The 21,935-nt window shown below is 42.8% G+C and overlaps 1 protein-coding gene across 4 annotated transcripts in view; it reads left to right on the top strand.

Annotated features, from left to right (window-relative positions):
* Positions 1 to 21,935, top strand: part of SEMA4F (ssemaphorin 4F) — a 36,372-nt gene that overhangs the window by 3,306 nt on the left and 11,131 nt on the right. For 2 of the 4 annotated variants that reach the window (XM_054474842.2, XM_054474840.2), the window contains exons 3-13: positions 48 to 107; positions 336 to 434; positions 5,212 to 5,305; positions 15,928 to 16,047; positions 16,148 to 16,299; positions 16,963 to 17,141; positions 17,352 to 17,499; positions 17,626 to 17,848; positions 17,989 to 18,098; positions 18,213 to 18,373; positions 21,742 to 21,800. In XM_054474842.2, coding sequence (XP_054330817.1) covers positions 48 to 107; positions 336 to 434; positions 5,212 to 5,305; positions 15,928 to 16,047; positions 16,148 to 16,299; positions 16,963 to 17,141; positions 17,352 to 17,499; positions 17,626 to 17,848; positions 17,989 to 18,098; positions 18,213 to 18,373; positions 21,742 to 21,800 — 1,405 coding nt within the window. The remainder of the gene's footprint in view (positions 1 to 47; positions 108 to 335; positions 435 to 5,211; positions 5,306 to 15,927; positions 16,048 to 16,147; positions 16,300 to 16,962; positions 17,142 to 17,351; positions 17,500 to 17,625; positions 17,849 to 17,988; positions 18,099 to 18,212; positions 18,374 to 21,741; positions 21,801 to 21,935) is intronic. The other 2 variants (XM_054474843.2, XM_054474841.2) reach the window with 1 other exon arrangement.

Genomic DNA, 21,935 nt, shown 5'->3' with positions numbered 1-21,935 from the left:
TTGATGTTAGGGGAATCTGGGTGAAATGATCACTTCTCCTTTCTCAGATTGACTGGATGGTTCCTGAGGCTCACAGACAGAACTGTAGGAAGAAAGGCAAGAAAGAGGTAGGTGTAAATCTGAGCCCTGTCTTGAGTGTCAGTTGAGACCTTGGCCCAGCCCTGACTCTCAGTCCCCTGTAATGCTCCCATCCCAATGGGCCCACGCAGAGACTCTAACACCATGCCATCACCCATCATCTCTGATCCCAAAGCTGCATCTAACTGTCCTGACGTTACCTTACCCTTCCTCATACCTGCTGCTTCTGATTCTTTCTAACTGTCTCTGACCCCCAGGACGAATGTCACAATTTTGTCCAGATTCTCGCCATTGCCAATGCCTCTCACCTCCTCACTTGTGGCACCTTCGCTTTTGATCCGAAGTGCGGGGTTATTGTGAGTGACAGGGGTGGGAGGAGAGGGAGAGGGTGCCTGCACCAGTGTGAGTTACTTGGGGTGGTGGTGGGACGATGGGAAGGGTTTTCTGTGAGCGACCATGATGGGGGCATGGTCAAGGCAACCATTGTGCATGATAAGCATTGGGTGTAGGGGCTGTCCTCATGGGATGAGGGTATATATAAGCCACTGAGGGAGGGAAAGGGAGGTTGTCTGGAGAGGGTAAGATATACAAAGTGTAAAGAGAGACGTAGTGGGATAGTTAAGGAAGTTAGGGCTGCTGGTTGGGCTGGGGAAACAACAAATCCAGGGAGAGACTTCAGAAACCAGAAACTCATGTTTCCCTTGCCCTGTGTATGCTTTGTCCAGGCAGCCTGGGTCCATTTCTTAATTAGTGCAGCCCATTGCCTGTTTCTTCCTTTCATAGCATGTGACTGTCTCTTACCACCTTCTCCTACTTCCATTGCCAATCTCATTGTGTATGGGCTGTGACTCTCTCCTCTCATGGCTTCTGATGTCACTTCCACTAATGTAATATCTGCTGGCCCCATATTCTGGATCTTGCCTTCAGGTCGGGCACTCTGTCAATCATATTTTCTTATAGATCCTGTTTATTGCTGCTGAAGGCCTGGGCATCACCAGCCTCAAACACAGGCAGGCTTGGGACATGTGTATCTTAATCACATCTAGGCTAGTCATAATCTCTGGGACTGATGACTATTTCTGAATTCTCAGCTTTTCCCATCTGTTACACAGTAGTCAGCACTGGTCTTTTGGCAGCTCACATTTGTGACAAGCCCCTGGGGTGAGTCAGAAGTCTCACATATCCTTTATATCCAGTGGCTTCCCTTTCTGCTCTGTAGAGCAATAGGAGGGAGTATAACTGCTTCCTTTTTTGACCTAATCCTTAACTGTAGATCTTGTCTTGACTCTTCTGCAGTCCTCAGTAATCAGTGCCACCTGGATCGAGTCAGTGTGTATCTCTAAACCCCTCTTTGTTACATACCACCCTCATATCTCTGGCTTAGGATGCTAATCATAATCATATGCATGATTGCTCCGGTTAGTTCCCCTGGGCTGCCTTGGGGTGGGTTGGACTTATGTTGAGTCCTTTTCGTAATGCAGGTGATACAGGCTCCCTACCGGCATCTGGATAGCTCTCTCATTCTGGAAAGGTTCCCAGTTCAGGGTGTTGGTGAAAATCTCTGTATCCCCTCAGGTAACATTGAGGTCTAATTTCCCTACAGTTCTCCTTAAGTTTATAAGGTAGCAGTGGTACTGCCATTGCCATATTTGTCCTTTTCCATTCTGCCAGGCTTGGGGATCCCATGGGTATGAATCCCAGAGCCATGGCTTATAGACAGTGTGATTGTTCTAAGTTAGTCTCCTAGGGCCTTTAATTCTTCCTTGTTTCTCTGAGGTGGGACTCTAGTGGTTGTTACATAAGGCATCTAGACAGAAAATGTTCTTTCTGGATATACCTGTCAGGATTGGTGTGACTTGGATGCCTATCTCTTCTTGAAGAACATCAGCAATGAAGAGTGAAGCCAGGGGTCTGTGTCCTGAACTCCCAAGAATTCAGCTCTTTTCCTGAACCCTCCTGTCTAGCAGGCTTATGAAATGAGGGCCCATCCTTTGGTCAAGGCTTGTTTGAAGGAGAATATAGAGACTAGCCTCAAGAGGTCAGCTCTGGTAACCCTTTGAGCCACATCCTATCTGCTCTGTAGACGTTTTGAAAGTTCTCTTCTGCCTTAACCTGTCTTATCCTACTACCCAGCAGCCCCAGTCTGCTTGACCAAGTTCTTCCTTTATCCTCACTGCTGAACCTCTCATGTCCTAGACTGATGACTTTGAGACTGTATATAAATAATTATCTGAGAGCTTTGTTCCAGACATAGCAACTTGCTCAAAGTTGATTGTGGAGAAATGAAGGTTCTTACAAAAAGGAAATTCCAGCATTGGATCTAAGGGCTCCCACTGTGGAGTGCTGTCCTTCAGTGATAGCTCATTGGACATTGGAGGAAAATATTGTAATTTGTTTTGTTGAGGGACCTCCAGCAGTTAACAGAGAAAAATGTTAGACTTCTAACAACAACAACAACAAACAACAACAATGACAACCATTCAATTGAGTGTCCGCTTGATGAAGACTTGGTATTAGGTACTTCACATTAAGGATTAAGTTTAATTCTTATCACCACATCATGATATTTAGGTATTATTTCCATTTTACAAGTAATGAAACTGAAGTTCAGAGAAATTAAGTATTGTGTCTAAAACTGAATAGCTAGCAGAGGCAGAACCAAAATTTAAACCTGTGTTTGTCTCTGGCTCTGTTCCACTATCCTGTCCCTCTAGTCTAGCCTGCAGCCCAGAAGACCTTATCTGTCTTCAATTTCTTGTGGCATTTGATGTGTTTTATGTATTAGGAACCATCTTTCTTTTCTTTGCTTTTTTTCTTAGTCACCTGGGAAAGGTGCTTTCTATGCCTTAAACTCCTCTTGGCCAAGGCCAAAGGACCAGTTCCAACCCATAGCTCAGAGAGAGCCTTCCTGTCCAGCTCCGGCTTTCAGCTTCAGGGACTTTGCTTTACCACAGCTGATTTTCAGAGACTATGCTGCTGACTAACACAATGATGATACAATGAAGAATCTCAACATTCAGATAGATAATATAGTGGAGTGGTCATGTCTCTTTCAGACCCGAGTTAAATGTCATTTTGACCATGCAATAATCATAACCTATCTAGTTAATAGGAGGCTCACTTCTTCAAAGGTTAGAAACCTGGATGATATGATGATGCTACTGGGGAAAACTGAAGAAGAACTAGTTTCAACATATTGAGTTTTAAGGGGCAGATGGGAAATCTCTGTGAGGAAGTCCAGCAGTCAAATAAAAATATGGGCTAGAGTTTAGAAGATATCAGATTTGGAGAGTTTGGGGAATGATTTGCATAGAATGTCTGGCTGGAAAGAATGAATGAGATCTTTGAAGCATATGTGAAAGCTACTAAGGGTAGATTCTTAGGATACACATGTGGGAGCTAGAAAGAAGAAGAAGGAAATAGAGAAATAACAGATAGGAGGGATTCCAGAAGGGCAGAGTTTCAGGAGAGTCAAGGAATAGAATATTTCAAGGAAGGGAGTGAGTCAAAAGTATCAAATGGTGCATAAAGGTTAAAGAGAATGAGAACTGAGAAAAAGTTCATCCCTTTAGTCCTTGGAGAAATGTAAGGCAGTAGTTATAGGCATAGAAAACATTATTTGTTTTCCAGGAATAACAGGTGATCTGGTTTGGGTAGAACAAAGGTCATTTTGAGAAATAGTTGAAAATAAGTAGGTTTGGCTAATGAGGTTGTACTCCAGGCAATGGTGGGCTATTTTCTCATTCTCTTGCATAAAAATTTACTAAGTCAGTGACCAATACTTCAGATTAATCTTGGGTGGGTATTAGAATAACTTGGTTGGTGGGGGTGGCTAGATGATGTGGCGAAAGGCGTTTACTGCCATGGTTTAGGTGAGAGGTAAGAAGGGAAGCAGCAGCAGGTAAGTACCACATCTCTAGGTGCCCAACCATCTTGTTAATCTCTCACCAAACCCATCTTTCTTCTCAGGTGAGGATGCTCCCACTGTCACACAGCTGGAGTGCTGTGCCTCTGTGGAGTCCTCCATTCCAGCAGACTCTTCTGACCCAGCATTCCCTTTTTGGGGACTTCAAAAGTTTTAACAGGCCTTCTTCCAGACTCTCAGTAAAATAGAATCTTGTTTGTCATCTAGAACAAGAGATGAGTTAATTGGAGTGGGCTAGTAGTACACTTATGTTCAGGGGATATATATCAATATTTCTGTAACAGCTACCATGGAAGTAATTAGGCTCCAATGACACCATATGCCCACCCCAGTTTGTGAACTAAAGATATTATCCCTGGCATTTCCATGCCATAACTTTGACTCTCAACCAGCCACTGTTAACTTCCCTCTCAGTCCTTGGTTGAAATCATCCTTGTTTTTAGATGTTATCTTGAAGCCTCTCTTAGTGCCAAATGCTAGACTAAGGTAACTTCTGGCTGGCCCTGATGAAGCTCTTACACCTCTTGTTCCTTGCCCATGTCAGTCCCTCTGGAGTCCCTGGGTGAGAAAGGTACTTACCTACCAAACTCTCACATTCTGACCTGAGCTTCAGGTCATTCTTTACTGACTTTGCTGGTTCCCCTGTCCTCTACCCTTGGTCGTATGATGCAGCTCTGTCTTTCATCCTTTGCGGGGGAAATAGGAGGAGGATGGCCCTTGTCTCTCTAGGCCTCTGGGTTTCAGATGGTCCTTTATCAGCCTGCACTTCTCTTTATCCTTTCTAAGGTTTCCAGTCTTCAGGAGGCCTGCTTTCTTCCTGATCCTTCTTGTCATGTAGCATATTCTCCAGCCAGTTACAAACCCTACAGTTCAGCAGTGTTTCAGAGGAAAGACCCACCTTCAGCCTCTTAGGTGCTTCCTGGGCTGTCCTAGGAATTTCTTCATCAGGGCATGTGGGTGTTGGCTGCTGGGGGAATTGAGGGAAGAGGAATAAACTGATGAACAAAGGATAGCAGAGATGAGAAATGCAGGAGTAGATGGGGGCATCAGGAATAGCTGACCGGTAATATGGGGATGGTAGTTGGGGGTGGGGAGTGGAAGGGGAGAGGAATGGGAATTGACCTTTTCCTTCATCTGACCATCTTTGTAATTCTCACCATGAACCTTCCCTATGACCCCTAAACCAATTGCCCCCTTCTGGTCTGTAGGACGTGTCCAGGTTCCAGCAGGTTGAAAGACTTGAGAGTGGCCGGGGGAAATGTCCTTTTGAGCCAGCTCAGCGGTCAGCAGCTGTAATGGCTGGTGAGTGGGGAGAGACAAGAACCTGTAACTTCTTGCTAATTGCCTCCTTCCCCACCCCTGCTGTTAGAATTTCTGTGTTCTTTCTTACCTTGGAATGTCTGTTATTCTCATGTCTCTTTTTAGCCTTTCCTGTTCTTCCCTGAGTGCCTGTGTGACCACCTGCTTTTCCCCACCTAGTATGATATACCCAGGATTCTCTCCACAGAATGTGTCCTCTGCACCTCTAGTGTAATGTTTCCTCTCTTAACCTCATTTTCTTTTCTCATAGTGTTTTTATTCCTGTTAATAAGTGGAATATACTACAATGCATATTGTAATAAATTTGGAAAAAGTATAAGGAAGAGCATGAAAAAAAATTCTAGGACAGCACTTTCCAAAATAACTTTATGTAGCGATGGAAATGTTCTACATCTGCACTGTCCAATACAGTAGCCACTAGCTATTGTGGCTATAGAGCCCTTGAAATGTGACTAGTGTGACTGAAGGAAGGAATTTTAAATGGTATTTAATTTTACGTAAATAGTCCTGTGTGTCTAGTGGTACCATATTAGTGTAATTATAAAATATCTCTACTTAGAAAATTATTGCTAATATTTTAGGATATTTCCTATCCTGTATTAGTCCATTTGTGTTGCTATAAAGAAATACCTGAGACAGGGTAATTTATAAAGAAAAGAAGTTTATTTGGTTCATGGTTCTGGATGCTGGACATGAAACATAGTGCTAACATCTGCCTCTGGTGAGGGCCTTAGGAAGCGTACAGTCATGGCAGAGGGTGAAGGAGAGCCAGTGTGTCACATAGTGAGAGAGGGGGCAAGAGAGAGAGGGAGGAGGTGCTTTTTTAAACAGATCTTTTGTGAACTCAGAGTGAGAGCTTACTCATTAGTGCCAGGACAGCACCAAGCCATTCATGAAACATCTGCCTGCATGACCCAAACACCTCACACTAGGTCCACCTCCAACATTGGAGGTCACATATCAATGTGAGTTTTAGAGGGGACAAAACATCCAAGCCATATCATATCCTAAATGGATATTAATGTGTGTGCACACCCATGTACATTCATGCACATACATTTGCTGCCAGTCCTTTGTTGCTTAGGGGAGTCAGTAATGACTATTAAATAAATTCCTCCTAGTACTTCTTTTGAACAAGCTGCCTGTGATTGCTCAAGTGTGAAATGATTCTATCACAAACCTAAACCTCTTCTGGAGAATGACTGTCTAATTTATTAGCAGCCACACAGCAAATTGTTTTTGTGCCACATAGCCTGAATTTTAGGTCAGACTACCCAACATACACCCTCCAAATTCAGTGAAAAGCCATTTTCTTGTGGTAGTGTAAAGCAGGTTAATGGAAATTTTATGAGCATGTGCACATTATAAAACTTTTAAATGTCATGCTACATGGATGTAGTTTTGAATTTTGTCATGTAATTTTATATCACAGGCATTTCTATATAATTTAAAAATTCAGTGTAAAGATAATGTTTAATGACATGTTACTCATTTTGCTAACATACCATGAATTAAACAATTCCAAATTATTTATATAAATTTAATTAGTTCAAAGATTTTGCTATTATCCATATTACTGTAATGAACATCTTTGTGCATAAATTTTTGCTCACATTTTAGGTTGTCCTCTTAAGATTCCTAGAAATGGATTACTGTATCAAAGGGTGTGAACATTTAATGGCTCATTATCTGTCGCTAATTGAGTTTCTAGAAAGGGTATACCAATTTACACCCTAAATCAGCAGTGAATGAGAGTGGCTTTTCTCTCATATAAATTTCACCAGAATGTATTGTTATCATTTAAAAAAATCTTTGCTATTTTGAGACTAAAAATGACACCTTGTTTTTATTTGTATTTCTTTGAATATTAGTGAAGTTGAATGTTTTTCATGTTTTAGTACTTATTTTTATTTCTTCTTTGGTAAATCCTCTGCTCATGTTCTTGGACCAGTTAACAGGTAGGATATTAGTGTTTCAATTACATATCTTTCCCTTTGCGATTGTATATAATTTTTAAGCTCAATTCTTCACTTAAAGAGCAGGTAACATTTTTTCTTAAAAAATTTTTTCCAAACATATAACTCTTTGATCTGTTAATATTTGGCGTTATTTTGATGAATCGTATGAGAGAGGGATCTAAATTAATTTTTCCCAGCTAGCTAATCAGTTGACTCAGTATCATTCATCATACTGTTTTTTTGTTTCCTTGCTGACTTTTTTTTTGCCAACTTTATCATAAAATTAATTTTTGCCTATATTTTTGGGAAATATTTTATGTAAAACAAAAATTGGGACACAAGATCTAACTATGAAAATTTTTTCCTATGCATGACTTTATTTTTTAGGGAAAGTTTTAAAAGCTGTACAAATTAAATCACTCTTTTTTTTTTTTTTGAGACAGAGTCTTGCTCTCTTGCCCAGGCTGGAGTGCAGTGGTGCGATCTCCACTCACTGCAAGCTGCGCCTCCTGGGTTCACACCATTCTCCTGCCTCAGCCTCCCGAGTAGCTGGGACTACAGGCACGTGTCACCATGCCCGGCTAATTTTTTGTATTTTTAGTAGAGACAGGGTTTCACTGTGTTAGTCAGGATGGTCTCGATCTCCTGACCTCGTGATCTGCCCACCTTGGCATCTCAAGGTGCTGGGATTACAGGCGTGAGCCACCGCGCCTAGCCATTAAATCACTCTTTAGTCTTATAGTTAATGACTTATCTTTTTCTGCAAAATAAAAAAAAGTTTTTGAAAATGAGCATAAAGTATATGTTGACTAAATACAGTATTTTGAGTTGTCATGATTATCATTATCTATTGTTGAAATTGATGAGACCTTCCTTATACTCATACATGTTTGAATAAAACAGTTTAGTCGATAGTTTATTTTTCTAGGTTTTTAATCAACATCTTTGGTGACAGAGTCATTAAGAAAGATTTCTGAGTTTTCGTGGTTGTGATATCTCTTGAGTCTATAAAATTGTTTATCAGCAAAATGACATCTTACTTGCAACAATCTAAGATAATCATTTATCGTACTTTTGTTTCAAGCAGTAATTTTTGTTTTGTTTTGTTTTTTTTTTTGTTTTTTTGAGATGGAGTCTCGTTGTGTCGCCCAGGCTGGAATGCAGTGGCGCCATCTCGGCTCACTGCAACCTCCGTCTCACAGGTTCAAGTGATTGTCCTGCCTCAACCTCCTGAGTAGCTGAGATTACAGGCGCCCACCACCACTCCCAGCTAATTTTTGTATTTTTAGTAGAGATGGGGTTTCACCATGTTGGTCAGGCTGGTCTCAAACTCCTGACCTCATGATCTGCCCGCCTCGGCCTCTTAAAGTGCTGGGATTACAGGCGTGAGCCATTGCACCTGGCCTCAAGCAGTAAAGCATGTTTAGCCCTCTGTGAGTAATTTCTCTTTATTAGGTCAGCAAGTGAATTCGTATTAGAATGTGGTTTAAGAATACAAATTTCCAGTTTTAGTAAATGTGCTGCTGAAGCGAGCACAAGAATACAAATTTCATAAAGATCGTTATAAGACAAAGTGGGAGGAACATTTTCAAAAAGGTTTTAAGTCTTTTTTTTTTTAATAAAATTCAAGGTTACCTTTCAGTTGATAATTGATGGAGGCGATCAGAACTCACTTCCTAATGGTTTAGAATGGTTAGCTTCAGTTAATGTGGAAACTCTGTGTCTCTAGCTGTCTCAGATCCAAATCATAGTCAATACTAATATTATACATTTTCATCTAAAGTTATTACTTTACAGGGTTATAATTTAAAAGTTTTTCCTGGTCTGATATAAGTGCTATCATTTACTTGGGGCTTTCAAGAATGATTCATTATGCCTTGCTTTGCCTCTGTTTTGAAAATAGCAGTATAGAAATAGTGGTAACATTATATAAAAATTAGAACCAAAATTCCCAATTAGGTTCTGTAAAAATGTCCTTAAAGATAATAGCAGTATTTTGAAATGAAAAGAGCTTTTAATTATGAAAATATGATTAGAATATAATAGGAGTATTTACTTAAAATTGTAAAAATTACAATGTGCATTGTAGAAAATTGAGAAAATGTAGAAATATATAAAGAAGAAAGTAAAAATGTTATTTGTAATTCTGTCATTACCAAGTAACCACTATTATTATTTTGGAGTATTTTGAGTGTTTTCTTCTACTTTGTCTATGTGTCTGTGTATTTATTATAACTTGGAATTATGTATATTTCATTTACTATTGTATACTGAGCATTTTCTCATCATAGAAATTGTTTCTTCAAAACATGATTTTTAGTAGTTGCATACAATTACATAATTTGTACTGCATACGTAGATGGATGTAGCATGATTTAATTATTTCTATATAATTATACATTCAAATTTTAAAATTATTGTTTTTATAAATAATGCTGCAGCGGGAATCCTTTTACATAATTCTTTGCATTAATCTACTTAATTGCATATGAGCCAATCCAAAAAGTGGAATTGCTAGGTGTAAGAGTGTAGATTTTGATGGTGCTTGATGGATTCGGACAAATTAATTGCTCTCCAGTTAGTCCTACCAGCAATGGCTACCAGCAGTGGCTAAAGGGCCCATCCCATTGCCAGTCCCAAGTAATACGTACAAACAAACAGTGACCTCCTACAAAATCCAGTATGATATATATATATTTTGATTGGCATTTCTTTTAGTGAGGTTGAACAATTTTCATATGTTTATTGGTACTTCTGTTTCTTTTGGGAAAGCCTCCGAAATCTTATTTTCAAATACAAAGTTTATCTGTACTGTACTTAGATACAATTAAGAAAATGACCTCATTGTCTTTATTTATGCTATTCTAATTTGGAAAAATATGAATATTTTGACATTCACATTAGCCTAAGAACATCAGTGATTCCTTCTCAGTCTCCTTGATAGGCCTTTTGTCTTCTGCTCATTCTTAAATGTTGGAGTTCCTTAGGCTTCTACCTAAGAGCCTCTTCTCTTCTCACTCTATGTAGTTGTGATCTCAATGAGCCCCATGGCTTCTGCTTCCACTGCATTCTGATGGCTCCCAAATCTACATCTACCTCCTGGACATTACCTGGAGGTACAGAGCACACATCCAACTGCCTTCCACACATCTTCAGTTGGATGTCCCACAGGAATCTGAAAATCATCATGTCCCAAATTGAGCTCATCATCTTTACTCACCTCCCCCAAACCTGCTTCTCCATCAGTCTTCCCTTCTCTGAGTGTATAGTGCCATACTCACTCAGGTACCCAAGCTAGAGACAGCAATCAGTTGTCTTTGGGCCTCCCTATCACATCCTATAATAGATAGGGTTTCTATCAAGAAGAGCAGAAGACTTTGCTCTTTCTCGTTGGGAACCCATCCTGTGTTTTTATCATATGGTTTTGGTATCATTGCATCTTGTGATGAACACATCTGCCAAGGAGCTCTGCAAATGTTCCAGATGCACTGCATGCTGCCAGCATTTTGAGGCCAAGTCTACCTCTTAAATCTCCGAGACTAGTATTCACACATGAAAACAAGACAGTTACAGAAATCCTACGTGGCCAACAGAGGGAAAGGTAGAGTCAACACTGCATCTCCAATCATCTAATTGTGCCCAATAATAGGCTTTAAAAAAAAATTTTTTTTTTAAATATCCAGCTGGCTCAATCCTTAAATAAGGAAAAGACTTTTTGAGTAGGAGCTATCTATCCTGAAAAATGTCTGACCATGAGAAGAAAAGGGAGTGGAAGAAGAAAGGCCAAGGCATGTAAAAAATCGGTTGTGTTTTGTTTTTTTTTTTTTTTTTTGGAGACAGAGTCTTGCTCTGTCGCCCAGGCTGGAGTGCAGTGGCGTGATCTCGGCTCACTGCAACCTCCGCCTCCTGGGTTCAAGTGATTCTCCTGTCTCAGCCTCCCAAGTAGCTGGGATTATAGGCATGCGCTGCCACGCCCAGCTAATTTTTATATTTTTAGCAGAGACAGGGTTTTGCCATGTTGGCTGGGCTGGTCTCGAACTCCTGACCTCAGGTTATCCACCCGCCCCGGCCTCCCAAAGTCCTGGGATTACAGGCATGAGCCACCGTGCGTGGCCAAAAAAAAAAAAAATAGCTTTTTAAAACTAATGTACAAGGCTAGGTGTGGTAGCTCACACCTGTAATCCCAGCAATTTGGGAGGCCAAGGCGGGAAGATTGCTTTAGCCCAGGAGTTCAAGACCAGCTGGGGCAACATACTGAGACCCTGTCGTTAAAGATGGGGTCTTTAAAGGCCCCGTCTTTAAAAATGACCCTGTCTTTAAAAAAAATTAGCCAGGCATAGTGGCGCATGCCTGTGGTCCCAGCTACCTGGGAGGCTGAGGTGGGAGAATTGCTTGAGCCCAGGAGGTTGAGGCTGATCATGCCACTTCACTCCAGCCTGGGTGACAAAGTGAGACCCTGTCCTAAAAACAAAAAGTAGGCTGGGCATGGTGGCTCACGCCTGTAATCCCAGTACTTTGGGAGGCCGAGGTGGGCAGATCATGAGGTCAGGAGTTTGAGACCAGCCTGGCCTACACAATGAAACCCTGTCTCTAATAAAAATACAAAAATTAGCTGGGCGTGGTGGAGGGTCCCTGTAATCCCAGCTACTTGGGAGGCTGAGGCAGGAGAATCACTTGAACCTGGGAGGCGGAGATTGCAGTGAGCCGAGATAGCGCCATTGCACTCCAGCCTGGGCAACGGAGCTAGACTCCGTCTCAAACAACAACAACAACAAAAAAACAAAAGGTAACAAACAAAAAACTAATGAACTGATAATTCCTATTGTAACTTCCCTTTAAAAGGAAGCATTTTGATGCCAGAATAGAAATTTTAAACCCCCAGGCTGTAGAGAAATATTCACTGCCATGACACATGTTTACAGGCTTTCCATCTGGGCAAGTTGGGATCTATTTTTACACATAATTATGATTTTTCTTTGGCTGTGTTTCTTCGTCTTTTGTGACTTTCAATGTCTTTTTTTTTGTATTTTCAAAAAGAAAATATCTTAGTTTTTTGCACTATAAACTTAAAAGATGCTAATTACAAAAAACAAGGATTATTCAATGAATAATCTTTCCTATGCTTGCAGGCATATATACATATTTTTAAAAAAATAAAAATAGGGTTGAATTATTCCTGGTGGTGTTTTCTAACCTGCTTGTTGAGCAGACTCATCACTGTGGGAATTACTCACTTTTGCACATCATCTTTTGCCAATGGCAGATGTGGCCTTGATCCATTCAGCAATAATTTGCCAAACAGTTGTATGGTCAGTGTTATTATATAAACAATGTATCACAATCACAAGATTTGGAATTGAGAGTGTCCTGAAGAGTCCAGGACATGTGGTGATCTTGTGGACTCCTATGCTCAATATTGAAATGGTTGCTATTCCTTCTGCTGTATAGGGATGTGTACGTGTATATCTGTCTGTCTGTCTGTAAGATGTGCTGCAAGCCCCTTCGTACTCTTAGGGCACCTGGAGCCCTGCTACTTGCTCCCAAAGTGTCTGATCCCTCCTGCTGTTTCATAGTGTCAGTGATCCTTGGCTGTTCCACTCTGAGTGACTGTGCACTTCTCAGTATTTCTGGGCTCCAGTGTTGCTGACTCCCACATTGGTCACTTAGGAAGTTTTGTGACCTCCATCTACTGCTGAGTCTTTGCATGGTTATCTGTGGTCCTTTACTGTTTCCAGAATATTTATGATTGTTTTTCTCCAACCCTACGTACCAAGTCATGCTCCCAGCGTCTGCTTTACCACATCTCCTATTCTTAGGGTATCCATGACACGGCTTCTGCCAGGGTTTTGGTTTTAGAGCATTTAATGTGTCATGCTCTTAGGGCACATTTTCAAACTCTGGCCTCTGTGTCAACTTTTCCCCACTTGGAAATACAGAGGGTTGGCTCATTTGCTGCTCCATTTTCTGCCAGGACCTTTGACCAATACTTAGTTTTTCTTTACTGAAATTTTCTAGAAAGGAATGGAATATCTTTGTATAGCTTCCCCCTCTTCTGGTGGCAGATCAAGCATATGGCCCTTTGAAGTTTCATAAGGAGCTTTAACTAACATGAATGAATGTCAACCATGTGCCAGGCCTTAGCTAGGTCTCTTTATTTATCTTATTTAACCCTTAGCACTATTCTGAGTGGAAGATGGCATTATCTCTATTCTGCATTTGAGGAACCTGAGGCTTAGGAAAGTTACTTTGCCCAAGATCATAGTACTAATACTTAGGTACTAGTATTAATACAAGTACTAGTACTTGAGTTCAAACCCAAGTCTTCCTGGCTCCCAAACACTTGGATTCTTTTTATAATTGCAAATAATGGAATAGTCTCACTTCACCACCCCAAAAGAAGGCTTTCAACCCTGCACTGCTGCCCTTGTAGGGCTCTGGCCCTCTTGTTCTGTGCGTAGAGTGTTTCTTCAGTGCTGGTTACCTTTCTGGTGCCTGAGACATGCCGCTTCTCTGGAGCATCTGTGATCCCAGGATGATCACGCTTCCCTCCAAGTGGCCCCCCACTCTCTGCTGCTTCCCCCAGTGTGCATGAGCCCTGTGGTTCTGGTTGAGGTTTCATGCATCCGCTTCCAGCACATCAGCCTGTCTTGCTTCTCTAGCCTCTGACTTGATCTTCTCTGTTGCCTTTGGTAGCTCTCCCCTTAAATGAGTGCTCTCTTCTGGCTTTACCTTTTTCCCTGGCTATGACTTTCATGTCATGACTTAAGCATGAAGTATGATGACTCCCAAGTTGCTGACTCTGGCCCTGTTCCCAGGCTCTTCCCTTAATTGCTTTCCAGGATCTCTGACCGATGTCCTGAAGGCACTTCAACCTTAGGATGTGCAACAAGTGGACTCATTTCCTCTCTAGCTGCCTCTTTTATGGGCCTTATTCTATCATTTGCTGGCTCGGTTAATAATGTCACCACCGACTATCATCAGTCTTAGAAGCTAGAAACCTTGAGAGACATTGGTTTACTCCATCCTGTCTCATCTCATATTCAGTTGATGAATTTCAAATCCTGTTAATGGATTCTACCTCAGAAATACCTTCCAAATCCAGCCCTTTTATTTCCTCTGCCTCTGCCTTACTTTGGGCCTTACATTCTTGCCTGGACTGTATGAATAGCCTTTTAAGTAGCATTATCTTTTTAAAAAACAAAACTGTTTATATCACTTTCCTCCTAAAAAAAGAAATCTCTGCAGTTTTATTCTTACCTGCAGGGTAAAGTGCATATCTGCTGGCATGGCAGAGCAGACTAACCACAGCTGAGTGCCCATCCCCATACCTCCAGCTTCCTCTCTGCTCACTGGCCCTGCCCAGCAGCCTCTCTGCCCCCACATGGCTGAGCATGGCTACCCTCTTCACTGGTTGCTTGTCTTCCTCCCTGAAGTCCTCCTTCCATCTGGCAAATTTCTCATTCCCATACCCAGCTCACATTGTTGCCTCTGAGATACTGTTCCCTCAGGTAGATATAGCTGGGTCCCCTATATCTGTTAGTCTGTGCCTCCCAGAATCTGATTACACACTTGTCTTCCTGACTCACATGGGGGTTCTTGGGGCCAGGGATTTACTTAGCACCGGCACAGTTCCTTGTACATAGTAGCTGGTGAAGGCATGCCACCTTGTTCTCTCCAGAGTGCCTTTGATACTCAACACACCTCCAGGGTGTTCATGACTTGATACTACTCTCTGATTCATTTTCCTCCTACTCATGTCAGAGCCCTTGGTGGTGGTACTCAGAGTGGCTACAGTTCTCTCCCATTCAACCCACAGAGCTGAACCCCCCTTCCTTCCCAGAGTGTCTGTGATTTGTCTCTTACTCAATCTCCACTATCCCTGGAGCACCTCTGCCCCTCCACTGTACTAGGAGAGAGGACCTGATTCCTTGTTGCTTCTCCTGGCTGCCTGTGAAATCTCCACTCATCTCCTAGGCTAGTATCTCTCAAAGTGAGGTCCTGAATCACCTGCATCTGATTACTCTGATTGCTTCTTCAAAATGCAGGTTCTTGAGCCAAGCCCAGCTCTACTGAATGAGAATTGCTGGCCCAGGGATCTGCATTTAAATCACTTCCCCAAGTGAGTCTAGTATTCTCTAAAATGGTGACTTCTTCCAAAGCAGTGTACGCCCACTAATGTTCAGAAAGAACATTCATTCCCTGAGACATTTACCATAGTGGGACAACTTAAATAAGATTGGGACCTGTTACAAAGCAAATGCCCCTTTTGGAGAGTCACAGTACAATCAGCACATTACAGGATTACTGAAACAGCAACAAAAATCCCCAGAGAAACAAGCTTGATTTTTATGAGGGACGCCTTTATTCTCATACACATGGACATTTCTGCACAGTATTTTCTTAATCCTGGTTTCCCTGACTGCCCTGGAGCAGTTTATGTCTAGATTTCCTTAATTGCGATAATGCCTGTGTGATTATCACACAGATGCGATAATCACATCTGTGATGTGCTCAGCAGAGTCTGGCACTCATGGGTGCTTAGTCCCTGAGAGTCGCTGCCCTGCTTTATGCCCTACTCTGCCTGTGACCTCTGTTGCTTCCCTCAGTGGGTCCCTGATAGCCCATCTCCTCCCTGTCGCCCTGCAGGGGGGGTCCTCTATGCTGCCACTGTGAAAAACTACCTGGGGACGGAGCCAATTATCACCCGAGCAGTGGGTCGTGCTGAGGACTGGATTCGGACAGACACCTTGCCTTCCTGGCTGAACGGTGGGGAGAGGGGGAGGGGTCCTCTGGGGGGACCGATGGGGTGGAGTCTGGGAAGTCCTAGGTTGCATCTGTGAGGATCTGAGGCCACTGGTATTCCCAGCCCCAGCCTTTGTCGCAGCCGTGGCCTTGAGCCCAGCCGAATGGGGGGATGAAGATGGAGACGACGAAATCTACTTCTTCTTTACGGAGACTTCCCGAGCATTTGACTCATACGAGCGCATTAAAGTCCCACGGGTGGCCCGTGTGTGTGCGGTGAGACCCCATCCCAGCTGTCTGTCTGTCGTCTCCTGCTCTGTCTGTCCCCCTGTCTTATCTTTTCCTCTTTGGGTCTCTGTCTTTGAATCTCTCCTGTGTCTCCTATTTTCTCTGCCTTGACTTCTCTTCTGGGAGCTTGAGGAATGTGAGAGAGAGGCTCTGGCCTCTTTGACACCCACAATTACCGTTGTGACACACTGTCTACAGGAGGTGGACTAGTGTAGAGGTTAAAGGGAGGAACTGGTGACAGATAGACCAGGGTTCAAGTCCCTGCCCTACCCACCGTTTAACTGCCTTTGCAACTCTGTCCAGGTTCTTTAGTGTCTTTGAAACTTGTCTATAAAAAGAGGATAATAATGATGCCTGTCCGTGAGGGCTGTTTGAGGATTAAATGAGGTAACTTATGTAAAACACATAATACAGCACTTTATAAGGGCACAGTTAACTTAGTCACTGTCATTGTTATTGTGACCCCTTCACCCTCGTATCTCATTATCCCCACAGCTACTCTGTGTGGCTCTCTGTCCTTGCATTTGTATGTATCTGTCTCCCCATCTGTCTGTCTGCCCTGAAGTCAGGGAGGAAACTTAAATTGGTCTCCATGCTCCTTGCCCAATGATGATCATCTAAAGAGAACCTCCCATGTGTTTGTCATCCCAGGGGGACCTCGGGGGCCGAAAGACCCTCCAGCAGAGATGGACGACGTTTTTGAAAGCTGACCTGCTCTGTCCAGGGCCTGAGCATGGCCGGGCCTCCACTGTCCTGCAGGATGTTGCTGTGCTTCGACCTGAGCTTGGGGCAGCGACTCCCATCTTTTATGGCATCTTTTCTTCCCAGTGGTGAGGGGTCTTGGTGTGGAGGAGAGTTACAGGATGGGAGATACGTGGGGTTGGCACAATGTCAGTGTTGTCTCTTCCAGAGGGGGCAGACTCTCCCGCCTTTGGCTGCATGGTTCCCTGTGCGTTTCTCAGGGGTCATCTCATTTGACAAGGGATGAGTTGCTATCCCCAGACCCCTCCAGATATCCAGCTCCAACCTGTGAATTCCAGGGAGGGGGCTACCATCTCTGCTGTCTGTGCCTTCCAACCACAAGACGTTCGGACAGTGCTGAATGGTCCCTTCAGAGAACTAAAACATGACTGCAACAGAGGACTGCCTGTCGTGGACAATGATGTGCCCCAGCCCAGACCTGGAGAGGTGAGGGTGCAGATCTTCATTCTAGGCCTGAAGTAAAGAGCTGCTATTAAGGCAAGAGCCCCACTAAGCATCACTGGCATGTCCTGTTCCTGGGAAACTTTGTCACCAGCCCTGTATTTCCTCTAGTGCATCACCAACAACATGAAGCTCCGGCACTTTGGCTCATCTCTCTCCCTGCCTGACCGCGTACTCACCTTCATCCGGGACCACCCACTCATGGACAGGCCAGTGTTTCCAGCTGATGGCCACCCCCTGCTGGTCACTACAGATACAGCCTATCTCAGAGTCGTGGCCCACAGGGTGACCAGCCTCTCAGGGAAAGAGTATGATGTGCTCTACCTGGGGACAGGTATATTTAGTGGTCAAGCAGGTTGCCTACCTAGTGCATACACATTCTCATTACAGAGAGGGTACTGTAATACATATAGGTCTGAGTCCCAGGCACAGGGGCAATTATGTAATTATTCTTGTTCCTTTCCTGTCCCCTAGAGGATGGACACCTCCACCGAGCAGTGCGGATCGGAGCTCAGCTCAGTGTTCTTGAAGATCTGGCCTTATTCCCAGAGCCACAGCCAGTTGAGAACATGAAATTGTACCAGGTGAGTTGTAGATTTTGGAGAGTCTATTGGGGAGACATCTGAGTCCAGAGCCAGTTTGTGACCCTGAGGTCTGGGAGATCCAGTGTATTCCCCTTCCCCACTCCCTTTTTGTAGAGCTGGCTCCTGGTTGGCTCCCGTACTGAGGTGACACAAGTGAATACAACCAACTGTGGCCGTCTCCAGAGCTGCTCAGAGTGCATCCTGGCCCAGGACCCAGTCTGTGCCTGGAGCTTCCGGCTGGATGAGTGTGTGGCCCATGTCGGGGAGCACCAAGGGTGAGTGTAGCTGCCTGGATTTCTTGCTTACTGTGCCAGGGCTCTGTCCCATCCATATGTCTATGTTTCTCATCTGTTAATGCTGCCCTGCTGGAGGCTGTTTTCTTTTTCTGTCTGTTAGTGTCTACATCACTCGTGTGTCCTTCTGTCAGTCCATACTAGCTCATCTGTTTGTCTGTTTAGTGCTACCTCATCAATGTCCTTGTCTCTCTGCTGGACCTGCCTTAACCTGACAGTGTGCCATCTCTACTGGATGCTTCTTAGCTTTCATCTTACGAGAGCTCTTGGAAGTGTTTTCATAGTTGTCCACTCCCTCTTTCCTTGAAATACTTTCCTCTTGCTCTCTATGACTGCATTCTTTGGTCTCCATTACTTTCCTATCCAACTACTGAATGTTGATATTCCTCAGGGTTCAGTCCTGGACCCATTCTCTTCACACTTTCATGCTCTCTCTAGGCAGTTTCATTCTCGTTACTTTCAATACCATCTGAGTGCTAATGACAACCACAAATATATCTAGTTGAGCTGTGGAACTCCCCATCCGACTGTCTACTTGATATTCCCTTGGCTGCTTCATAAGCAACTCAAACTTAGCAAGTCAGAGTATGCACTGTTGTTTCCTCTTTCTCTCACATTCTCCTCCTCTGGTTTTCCTCATTCCAGTAAAGGGACCTCCATGCATCCAGTTGCTCAAGCCAGAAATTCCCCACATTGTATTATGATTTGTACTGATTCTAGCACCCAAATGTCCTTAGTCCACCCTCTTCTGTCCACCTCTACTGCTACCACTCTAGTCCAAGCCATCATCGCTTCTTAACTGGACTACTCTAATAACCTAATTGGTCTTCTTTTGACCATTTTGGGCTCCTACCATCCATTTTCCATTTAGCAGCTTAAAAGCATATGTCACATTGAAGCAAATCCCTGACATCATATCATATTCATCTTAAATATTTCAATATGTATCTCTACTAGATAAGGAGTTTTTTTTTTTTTTTTTTTTTGATATGGAGTCTCACTCTCTCGCCCAGGCTAGGGTACAGTGACGCCATCTCGGCTCACTGCAACCTCTGCCTCCCTTATTCAAGCGATTCTCCTGCCTCAGCCTCCCGAATAGCTGGGATTACAGGTGCCTGCCACCACGCCCGGCTGATTTTTGTATTTTTGGTAGAGACGAGGTTTCACTACATTGGCCAGGCTGGTCTGGAATTCCTGACCTCAAGCAATCCACCTGCCTTGGCCTCCCAAAGTGCTGGGATTACAGGTGTGAGCCACTGCGCCCAGCCCAGGACTCTTAAAAACATTTTATTGTGGGAAAGTTCAATCATATCCAAAAGTAGAGAGAATTGTATAATGAATTTCCATGCATCTATCCCTCAGCTTCAACAACCATCAGCTCCTGGTCAATCTTGCCTCATCAGTACGTTTACTCATTCCCAGCTACTTTGAAGCAAATCCTGGACATCATTTCACTTCATCCATAAATCTTTCCGTATCTCTAACATACAAGGGCTTTAAAAAAAAACCATATTACCATTATATACCAAAAACTTACTTTCTTAATGTCATCAAATATCCAGTCAGTGTTCTGATTGTTGCATATATTTTTAAAAGTTTATGTCAGTATCCAAATAATGCTTATTAATTGTAATTGGTTGATATGTTTCTTAAGTGTCTTTTAATTGTTGAAATCTTCCAGTAAAGTATTTTTAATCACTTGATTCGAAAGTGTTTTTGCAAACTGACCTTGAGATTTCCTATTTTGAAGTCCAGTTAATTTATAGCATATTTGTATACTACAGAACCTCAAGTATATACAAAACCCAGAATATTACAAAACCCCATGGCTACAAATTCTGCAGAGGTAAAAGTACTTGTCTTTTGGAATAAAACAGATTAATTCACACATGTCAAAACAGAGTGAAATGTTTAAAATGGTAACTGATCTGTAGGACTAGATATGAAAGAAAAAACTGACATGTAATTAGAATAGTCATAACATTTAATTTTGTTTTTCTGATATTTGTCTTGAATTATAAGTGTAAAATCTTATGCCATCTCTTGATCAGATTCTTGACTTTTTGCCAGTTAGGGATATAAGGTAACTCTTGGATGACAGGCTTGGCCAGCTTGGCATTTTTGGTTAAGAACTTTAACCTGGTCTTTTAGTTTTTTGGGGGAAAACTTTTAAACATCTAAGACAAAAGCAAGGGCTTTATTCTGTCCTTTATTGTTTTAATTTCCATTAAAATAAGAATTCACTGGTCTTAGATATCCTCTATACTTGAGCCTCAAGGATTCCCTTAAGGTATACATGAGTGGAGGGGGGAGGTGGGGAGTGTGGGGTGTGTGTTTATGCCAGTGTTCTGGGTTGTTCTTGTGTACATTGCCCATACCTCAGTTCATCCAAGGGAGAAGAACATAGACTGTGAAGTTCCTGTGGCAACAGCTGTACATGTGGTCTTCCTGTGTTCCCCACTCTCAGCTAGACTAATCAACCTTGGTTTTACCCAAGAAACTTCCATCTATTCATACCAGTCTTGGGAGCTCATTTCAGGGACCTCAATTCATATTGAAGGAGTTCATACTCAGATGAGTCTGTGTTTGATTGAGGCTTTGTGTGTTCAGACCTTTTACCTGAAAAGATTCAGACCTTTTCACTGACAACCCTAGTGTAGGGGTCTCATTGACTTCCCAGCCTCTGGGAGTGGTGCCAGAGAGTTCAGCAGTGAGCAGTCCATCTTGCTATCCTCCATCAGATATAGTCCATCCAAATCCTGGAAGTACCAGGACTGTGCCTGGAGCTTCCGGCTGGATGACCCCAGATCCTTTGAAATAACACATAGGCCAGTATATGTCAACCACTATTGAAGAGTTCCTTTGTAGAGACAAGCAGCTTTTAGGAAACAAGAAGTCACCTCACTGACCCTAAAGGAATTTTGATTAGCTTCTACAGAAAAGGAGTTTGCTCTTTCTCTTAAATAAGAGAAAAAAAAATCCCTATAGTTTTTATCCTTTTTTTTCCTAGAGAAATCTTGTGGTTGTGGAGAACCAGGTTCATTTCTTAGAAGATTCTGTTTCTTTTAAAGTACCTCCACTAAACAGCTTTACAACAGACCTAGTGCAAATTTAGCTATCCATGGTCTGCTAGAAAGATGCATGGAATTTGATATGGCAAATGAAATGTCATGAGTAATATTAAGAGGTATTGGGGAAAAATTTGGTGATGCGGAGAAACTTGACTGATAATTTCTGGAGTGATTTCTGGGATGATGGGAGATATATTGAATGAGGGAGTCTTCAGTAATACTGAGGAGGGTTGAAGGGAATGTTGACACTGGATTTACCAAGCATTCTCTTCTTTATAGGTTGGTCCAAGACATAGAGTCAGCAGATGTCTCCTCTTTGTGTCCTAAAGAGCCTGGAGGTCTGTATGGTCTGTATGAATTAGGGAAATGTGGGTGGAGTGGATGGAAAGGGGCTAGAGAGCTGTTCATTTTGGAACCATTCTAAACCTTGGATCCTGGAAGATGTGGCAGCCAGGAACCTCGGGCCTCAGCCT

Source organism: Pongo pygmaeus, chromosome 12 (genome assembly GCF_028885625.2).
Source record: "Pongo pygmaeus isolate AG05252 chromosome 12, NHGRI_mPonPyg2-v2.0_pri, whole genome shotgun sequence".
Classification (NCBI taxonomy): Eukaryota; Metazoa; Chordata; class Mammalia; order Primates; family Hominidae; genus Pongo; species Pongo pygmaeus.
This window is presented reverse-complemented; position numbering and strand designations above follow the sequence as displayed.